We start from the raw sequence: 9620 nt of genomic DNA, 5'->3' as shown, positions 1-9620 counted from the left end.
CTCCTCTAGGACTGACTGGTTTGATTGCCTTGCAGTCCAAGGCAATCAAACCAGTCAGTCCTAGAGGAGATCAACCCTGATTGCTCTTTAGAAGGCCAGATACTGAAGATGAAACTCAAATACTTTGGCCACCTAATGAGAAGGAAGGACTCCCTGGAGAAGAGCCTAATACTGGGAACAATAGATGGCAAAAGAAGAAGGGGACGGCAGAGAATGGGGTGGCTAGATGGAGTCACTGAAGCAGTTGGTATGAGCTTAAGTGGACTCTGGGGAATGGTGGAGGACAGGAAGGCCTGGAGGAATGTTGTCCACGGGGTTGCGAAGGGTTGGACACGACTTCGCGACTAACAACAATTCTCCAAATGAAGACTGCCTGCCCATGAAGCTCAAAGTAAATTTCACAAGTCAGTAAGCATGGCCACTGCAACTTTTCCTGCCACCTGAAACTATCTGCCCCACAACATGCTGTCACTATTCTCTCAGGGAACATGTTCATGATCTGGCAAAATGTCCAGATAAGTTGCTTTGTTAGATCAAGGTTATATGTTGTGCTAAGTCATGATGCTGAATGTCCTTACAGCTACTATTTTCTAGTGCAGATTATCCCAGCTCTGGTGGATTTCTGCTGTTGCCTCATACCGAAACAGCTTCCAGGGCTCAGGACCTGCAAGGGGAAGGATCATGTTTGCATTCTGAATAATGCCTTCTGAATGACTCATTCCCTGGATGTTTTTCAAGAAGGCCAACACGGGGAATGGTCCAACCTGCTGCAGCAAGACCTCCAGAAGAGATCAGATCAGTGCCCCCTCTTCCTAACTACCAAAAAGGGAGTTCTTACCCAGCTGCCCACACATGTTGATCAATACAAAAAGTGTGGCTAAGAGTGCACCGCTTCCCCAAGACATGTTAATGTAGTCCCGCTGCTCATTCCACTGGAACCACATCCGGATGCCATCTTCCAAGAACGTGCTGATCAGGCAGAGATGAGCCAGGTGGGGTAAGTAGTGCTTTGTCACCCGCAAGAACTGGAAAGAAGGGAGGACAGCATTAGAAAGGAGTGTCTCTAAATCATGGGTCCTCAAACTAAGGCCTGCAGGCTGGATCCAGCCCGCTCCTCAGGTTTTGCATTTGCTGGGCACGGGGGCATGCGGCTTGCTCACGAGGAGGTCGTTTTGGACTAACTTGGAGAAAACTATCTTCTCACCAGCAAGCCAGTGCCTCACCCCTGCCCCCATCTTGCCTTGCATGTGCATGCATGCATGCGCCCCATCCCCACACTGGCCCGCGCCCCCCTGCTGGCACCGCCTTTGTGGCCCGCGCCCACCGCCTTGGTGGCCTGCACCCATCGCTGGCACCTGTCAACTGGCCCCCTGTTGAAAAAGTTTGAGGACCCCTGCTCTAAATGGCTGCAACAATAGAGGCCACCCAAACAGAGAAGAATTCTGAATATTTCTGCCCCACAGGAGGCAGCCACAGTACCTGTTTCAACAGGGAGGGAGAATAATATTTGCCATTTATAGATGCATAAACTGAGTCTTGATGTTATGTCATAACCTGCTGCCATGGTCAGAATCAAATTGCTCTTGGAACCCATCATTTCCTCAAGGTGAAAGGTATGCTCACTCTTCTCTGTACAAAACTGTTGTTAACCCACCAGTCACTCTCTTTACTTCCCCCACATCAGAGAAGCTTAACATTCCTTTCAGACCTGTGTTGTATGCAATCCTGGCCACATCAGTTAAATGGGAACGGTCTCCCAGAAATCTGTTCTGCAAGCTTGGGCAACCCTTCAGAGCAAATCTGAAAGATACGTCAGGAGGGGCTACAGGAGAGAGGAAAGGAAGAGGAAGTTTGCTCGTACAAGAGATTTAAACTTGTGTATATAAGCTGAGGTGCTGGGATAGACAGCTGTCTTGTTAACCACTAGATCCCTTAATTTTGACATTTCGCATCAGTTTCCAAAGCTGAATACTTTGAGCTGCACTCTTTCTAAATGAAACAGTATAACTGATTGCTCTCTTTAGTAAAGAATTAGACTGAGACTCCCAAGCCAAGTTTGTATATGCATATGAACAGTCTACTTTGTTTTTTGCATCAGTCACAGGGCTTCTCAGCAGCTTCCGGTGACGTTTGACATAGGTCTATGCAGAGGAAAACAAATGGAGCACAGACTTGCACAAAGGAGATGCAAGCAGGTGATAAGAGTCACAAAAACATTTTGAGGAGCATATTGCTAACAACATCAAGGCCAACAATAAAAAATTCTTAAAATGTACCAGAAGGAAACCACCTATCAAGGCGGTCAGACCATTGGATGATAATGGAGTTAAAGGTGCACTAAAGAAGGATAAGGGACTGCAGAGTATCTGGATGAATTCTTTTCATCTGTGTCTGCAGGAGAGGATACAGGACCATTACTTGTGCCTAAACTTAAGTATTCAGAAATGGAATCTTAGGAATTAAGGCAGATAGTGGTGACAAATGATTAAATTCTCAACCTCACTGACAAACTGGATATTAATAAATCATCAGACACAAATGGGATCCATCCTAGAGTTCTTAAAGAACTAAAATATAAAATTGCTGACCACCATACAAAAATATACAGGCTGTTTAGCTTTAATGTCTGTTCTGAGTAAATTAGCTGAAGAGATATCATTTAAAATAGAATCAATAAGCATAGAAAGGAACAAGATTCTGTTGGAAAAAATCAACATGGCTTCAGCGAGGTTAAGTCCTATCTCACTAACCTATTAAGACTTTCCACAGGGTCCCACAGCGTTCTGCATTAGGACCAATTTTATTTCAGCCTTTTCATAAATGACCTGGAATCCTAAAGAAGCAAGCAGTAAAGTGGCCAAGTTTGGTGATGACACAAAACTATTTAGCATGATCAAAACCATAAGGAGCTCTGAAGGGAGCTCTCCAAGCTGGGAGAATGGGCATCTGAATGGCAAATGAAATGCCAACATAATCAAGTATACAATAATGCAAAGAGTCCCAACTTTAAGTATAAGCCAATAGGATCTGAGCTAGTGGCGACTAATCAAGAAAGGGACCTCGGGGTTGTGGTTGACCACTTGATGAAAATGTCAATCCAGTGCACAGTTGATGTTAGACATAATTAGGAAAGACACTTAAAATAAAACTGCCAAGACTGTATTCCCCTTATACAAAGTTTTGATGTGAATGCACGTGGATTATTGTTTACAGTTCTGGTTGCGGCTGGTGAAAAAGGACATGATTGAATTGGAAAATATGCAGAAAAGGACAACTAAAATGATGTAGGGATTGGAGCAACTCCCTTATGAGGAACAGTTACAACAACTCGGATTGCTTAATTTAGAACAAGATAAGGAGAGACATGATAGGAGTGTTCAAAATAACATGTGGTGTGGAGGAGACATTTTTCTCCCTTTCTCATATTATTCCTATGGGTCATCCCATGAAGCTGACTGGGGTGGGGGAAGGTTCAGGAGAGAGGAGAGAAAATACTTCTTCAGAAAATGCAGAGCTAAACCATGTGCCACAGGAGGACATTTAACAAAAGGATTGGACAAATTATGGAGGAGAAAGTGATCAGTGGCTTCTAGTCTTGATGGCTAACTGTTCCCTCTAATATCAGAAACAATATGCCTGTGTTCATCAGCTGCTGGGGAGCTTGCGTGGAAGGAAGCTGTCGTATTCCTATCCTGTTTGAGGGTAGTTGGTTTGCCACTTTGTGAACAGAATGCTGAACTAGATGGGCCATTGCTCCAATCCAGCATGGCTTTCCTTATAAACTTAGGTTCTTAAAGTCTAATTGGAGATTTACAGTTCCACCCCACAAAAATGCTAAGAAGCACCCATTGTGATTAACAATATCAAAGGTACAATGTATTATACAAGTGGTGAATATTCAATTATGCTAAACACAGCACCACATAGCCCATGTGCGAAAATGGAGTAAATACAAATAAGACGAAACTTTCAAAATACACAAGTGGAGATCCATTCAAAGATGCACAATCTGAGAATGCAGAAATGAGCATCTGGTAGGGTAGAAATTTTGACAAAGCTTCATCAGAAGGAGCATGAGTTCTTTCTCCATTTAAACCACAGTTTAAAATTTACTAAGGTCAAGCATATCAGATGTTCTTCCTGCTAAGTCAGCTTGTCAGTTGTTTCCTTTTTAGTGCTGCTTGCTTAAGCAAGATCAACATGAAAAAACAAAACAACTGACAAACTGACCACAAAAGCTAGTAAAAGTCATTGCAAGCTATAACACCCCATGAACATTTTTTGGAAGACTGTTGAAATAGGCACTCTCCAGATTCCCCCCTGTGCATTCCCAGATTATACATCCCCAAATTCATCCTTATTTCCATATTTTCAAAGTTCAATCATGTTTTCCCTTTCTTTATATATGGACTTTGTCATACTGTTTTGCATGATTATATTTTCCTTTTTCATATAATAAATTACATCATTGATATTGTTAATCACAGCAGTTAGTTGCTGTGCAGCATTTTGTTGTACTTAATCTTGGACGAGAAGTATTTCTACACAGGGTACAAGTTATTTACCAGATGCCTTGTTTAGGAAACTAAGCTCTCTGGTAGCCCACCTGCTTATCTCTTCTGGATATCATACAAGCCAGCAGGTGTAATTCCAAAGTCCAGCCATAGAGCCTTATGTCCTACCCCTCAGCCTCACTGAACAAAGAAAACTGCCAAGATATTGTACATGTTTTCTCCCTCTCTAGCTGTACCTTCCAGGCAATCAGCTTCATTTTAATCTAGTTGTATTTCAGGTTTAAGATAACAAAAAGCCAAAATAAACTCTTTACAACCAAGAATTGATAGATAATGTTGGCAACGACAGGCAAGGTTTACTCAGTGTGACTATACTATGGAAGTCACTGATAATATCTGGACTGATTTCAAAACAAACTTTTCATACAATTTCAGAGCTGGAAGGGAACTACTCTTCAGAGCAAATACAGATTTTTTTACAAGTCAAGTAAACCACCTTAAACACCACTCTGTATAGTCAGCTGAAAGAAGTGAACCGAGTGCACTTTCTTCTGTGCAGATCCCCTAGAAAGGACATCACAAAGCTAGAGCAGGCCCTTTTTTGCTTAGGTATCAGTCAGCGCCATATCATTAAACATAATGTTGCAGTGGCATAGTCATTGGTTTGTCTCATTCTAAGCACGCATGTGCTGATTTAGCAAGAGTGTGGTAATTCTACATCTCATGGTAATGCAGACAAGCTTTGAAACAAAGAAACCTGAAAGAGGAGAAAAATACACATTTAGCCTTCCATTTTGAGCCAGTTTCTACATTCAGATCTCTGATTTTTTAAAATAGATGATCCAATGTTTCAGAACAAGAGCATCCTAACATCTCCTGAGTCACAGCAGCTGTATGCCACCAGCTACTTTGTGAAAGCTACCTGAAAAGAGAGGAGGCAGAAACAAAAAACAAACAAACAAACAAACAAACAAAAAACCCATACCCATCTGTAGCTTTAATCCTGGTTCAACTGGAAGTTCCCTTTCTCACCTTGCTTATTTGTTATTTACTTACTCAGATGCACTTCTGAATTGGGCTTCAGGTTTTAAAGGCCTCTCCCTGCTCTCATTCATCCTCTTGCATCTTCTTTAGGACCAATTAATACCGTTGTTCAACACCATGAGCCCTTTTAGGGGCTCAAAGCTATGTAACCAAGCTTCATGAAAAGAGACAAGGGAAGGGGAAGCAGGATCTGCAGGAAGAGTGCTTCACTCTAGGTTTTCCTTCCTTTCAGTTGTAACATGGAAGCACTTTTCACTGTCTTTCTTGAAAGGAGTACTGGCTTCCATATGGTTCATGGTCAATGCACCACCCTTAGATCCTTTTCTAAGCCATCCAGAGACATGTCATAATTGGATGGGATAAAAATACCCAAATAAATAAATAAATAAATATAAATTAAATGCATTACAGAACATGCTCCATATGGGTTAGGGTCAACATACCACCACCCTTGGATCTTTTTTCCTATAATAAACCCATTCCAGAACACACTCTATATTATTCAGGGTCAGTGTACCACCACCAGTGGGTCCTTTTGGCTGGCAAAGAAGACTGTCCTTCAACTTGACTCTTTCACCAGCCAGGAAGTTCAGCATATTCCCTGGCAGCATAAAGCATATGAGCACAACTCATGGCTCTTGCCAGTTGTAAGGAGAGGGTTTTCTTTTCCTGCCTCTCCCAATTTGCTTTACTGGTTTGCAGGGATCACTAGCCTTGTTAGATATCCTTCTTCCCCCAAACTCCCTAAGACATCTGTACTTATCAGCAATACAGGGCTGAAGCAGGGCTGCAATATTTAATCAATTATTTTCAATGAATATACAAAGAATGGATGACAGACACCTCTTTAAAAGAGGCATTCCTGCTTCTATCTTGTGCAGAGGGAAGGCTTCTTCTAAATCGAGACTGATGCAACATATGCAAGTAATGGTGTAACTTTTCCCATCAGAATCATGAATTCATGTGAAGAGCATACGTAGATCTAATTGAACACTCAGCTAAACATCGTAGAATTAACTGACAAAGTCTTTAAATACTGACAGCTCTAAGTTCAATTTAAGAGCAACTTTAGAAGTTACACTATATGTAGATAACAGGAAATGCAAGTTGCTCATGCTTCTTGTTTCACACTTCAGACATTGGTCTCAGAGATGCACCAAGCCAGAACAAATGGGCAAGCAAGGTAGATGAAAAGCAGTGATTCAAAAGAAAAAAGGATTTTAAAAAATTAAATCAGATTTTTAAAATAAAATGCATTTGAGGAAACATCTTAAGATACTTCTCTGTTTAAGATACTTTATAATCCAAAAGTTATTCATCAAGAAATATGGATTAGTTTTCAATTATTTAGCATGAGTCACTATATTCATGCAATGTTTACATTTTTTGGTAAATGAATTCCATTAATCCAATTCCATTAATCCATTCACAATGTCATGCCCTTCCAGAGGTTTCTGTAAGATCACTGGGCAATTTTACAGTTCTCAAAACTGTTAATTTGTGCCCGCAGAGATCATGTGCCTCTTCTTCACAGCAAAAATGTTATACAAAGTTGAGAAAAACTCAACTGTATGTTAATCCCATTGTTCCTGTGCAAATCTAGGTACACAGAATCCTTAACCCCTTAAGTACTAAGTTTCAAAAAAGTCAGCGAACAGAAGAAGATTGTTGGAAGTGGAATAGATTTGAACAAGAAGCTAAGTGTAAGGAGGGAGGGGCAAGCAGTAAAAATAAAAGGGAACCCTTTTGAACAGAATACTCTGCAAGTCTTTGAATCTTTTGTATAGCTTGAGGTTTTTCTAATTATTCTTTCCCTGGAGAAAACCTGTAATAGAAGCAGGCTGTACAGGAGACCCAGTTTGGAAATGTTTAAAAGAAGTTCCTTCATCTACAGGTAATGCATGCACGCATGCAAATTAGCAGAAAACCATGATTTAAATCTAGTCTTACTTTCTTGTGATTTAAATCCATTTAAATCAAATCCACCTGTAGGCAAGTCACCATTCTCCATTCTAATCATGTGTTACTAAAATTTGTACCATCACCAGTTGTTAATTTCTAGTCTAGAAACTATTATGGTTGTGCTCACAAATAGCTGTCCTGAGGCTAGACTCTATGGCTTTCAATTACACTTGGCAATGGGCTGCAAGTCTGAGATCCTATGCAAATATGCAAAAAAGACCCACACTGAACTCAGTGGGACCAACATCCAAATGTTTATGTATAGGTCACACTGCAAACTAATATACCTGCCTTGCATGAATATCAGCTTTTCAAAAGTATTAGCAGTAGATCAAAACATCAGCTTACATTAACAGATAAGACATTAATCCTCATGTATTCTCTAATCCAGGGGTGGGCAATTAATTTTCCTATGGGGCCACATGAGAAACTTTGACAGTTGTTAAGGGCCAGATCAATACACCTACAGCTCTGCTCAATATATATCTCTATAAAAACAGTAAATGAAACATTACAATGATACAATGAAAATGTGGAGCAAATGTGGAGACAACTCCCTTGCTGCAATCCTAACACACAAAGGTCAATAAAGAGATAACTCTCAGGATAGTAGACACTTATGGAGTGCAGCTTTTAAGCAGCAACAGAATAGGGTCTGGAATTTACTTCAAGTTTCTTAAAGCTAAGCCCAAGACTGTGATACTATTTTAATCTACCAAGCATTAAATTTTAAATTAATTTTTGCCAGCATTGTATTCTGAAGCAGACTGAGCACTGGAACTACACTTTGCTCTACAGAGGGGTGGATCGCATCACTCAAACACTCTTCATCTTTCCAGAAAGAGATACTTTCCCCAGCACAGTAGAAAAGCCTAGACTTCAACAGCTGTCCAGGTGTCACAGCAGCAGCACCTAGAAAAGTGAGCTGTGAACCAAGAAATCCCTGGTTCAGTTCTCACCTGCATAGTGGATTCAGGGGGAGGGCATCTTAGGCAAGTCATCTCTCAGCCTCCCTTCCCATTTACGACATGTGAGAGGGATATTAATACTGCCCTACCTTGCAAGGCTGTTGTTGGGGGATTTAAGATAACTTACACTGTACACAAAACTCTCTGTGAACAGCACCATACAAATGGCAAGAATTAAACGTTTAAGCAGATTCAGTGATGCCAGAACGGGTTTCATTTTAACTCTGTCACCCAGAGAGTCCTCTACTAAATGGGAGGCAGATTTGCCAAGGATGTCAGCTTCCATCTCTCCGAAGAATCACCGCTCTTCACAGCCCTCATGGGCACAGCAAATAATATCAAACGCTAACAAGAGCTTTCATGGTCCCCACCCCCACGACGCCGGCTGAATGGTATACTCCAATCTGCCAGTCTCCTCGTGCAAGAGGAAAAGGAGGAGGAAGAATGCGGTAAATGGTACCTTCCTGTGGCCCTCCTTATCCTTAAACATAATTGTACGGTCCCGACACAAGCTTCATCCAGCTCAACGGACCAAGGCATTGGAAGGGGAGGAAAGGTGTACCTGATCTGCAAGGTCTTCGGCTACCCCCATGAAATCGCCATTGGGCGCCATGGTCAGCTGAGGCGAGGCCCGGCCACCCACGCGTACTCACTTGCTCTCAGTCCCTTTCTCCTCCCTTTCCGGAGTTGCTCAGAGAGGGAGTGGGCGGAGCGAACGGAGCGCCAACCGCAGGCTGAACCAGCTTCTCCCTTCTGCGGATCACATGGACTTGCGGCCACCATTGCGGCCTAGGTGGTTATTGGCATGGAATATAGACTTACAAATTGGAAATACTTTTTCATATCGACTCCTATCAGTTTCGTTAACATATCGAAACTTCCGGTTTGAAATTGAATCGATTATTTTTCATTATACTTTCCAAAACAAAGAATTTCACTACCTAGATGCTAAGGTATAGAACTATGTCACTCTGCCTGAACAGAGAATAGTAGTTAATTTCGACTTTCACTTTTTCCCGGGGGTTCAATCTTCCCTTCTAAGCGTTCGTATCTCTATGGTTTGCATGGGGAGGGAGGGAATGCCATGAAGCCTTCCATCCGCCCCCGGCAACTGTTGCCGTGGCAACACCGC

The 9620-nt window shown here is 41.8% G+C and overlaps 1 protein-coding gene across 2 annotated transcripts in view; it reads right to left on the bottom strand.

Moving 5' to 3' along the window:
- The window catches only part of LOC123030082 (surfeit locus protein 4-like), a 24964-nt gene extending 15808 nt beyond the window's left edge, over window positions 1-9156 (bottom strand). The window contains exons 1-2 of one of the 2 annotated variants that reach the window (XM_044443679.1): window positions 9051-9156; window positions 839-1025 (exon numbers count right to left, since the gene is read on the bottom strand). In XM_044443679.1, coding sequence (XP_044299614.1) covers window positions 839-1025; window positions 9051-9101 — 238 coding nt within the window. In that variant the 5' untranslated portion in view covers window positions 9102-9156. Of the gene's footprint in view, window positions 1-838; window positions 1026-1708; window positions 8446-9050 lie in introns of those variants that run through there. The other variant, XM_044443681.1, reaches the window with a different exon arrangement.
- Between the last annotated feature and the right edge of the window lie 464 nt (window positions 9157-9620).

The sequence above is a fragment of the Varanus komodoensis genome, unplaced genomic scaffold (assembly GCF_004798865.1).
Source record: "Varanus komodoensis strain SLA01 unplaced genomic scaffold, ASM479886v1 scaffold42, whole genome shotgun sequence".
NCBI classification, from domain to species: domain Eukaryota; kingdom Metazoa; phylum Chordata; class Lepidosauria; order Squamata; family Varanidae; genus Varanus; species Varanus komodoensis.
The sequence above is the reverse complement of the archived record's forward strand: the minus strand, read 5'-3'. Positions and strand labels throughout refer to the sequence as shown.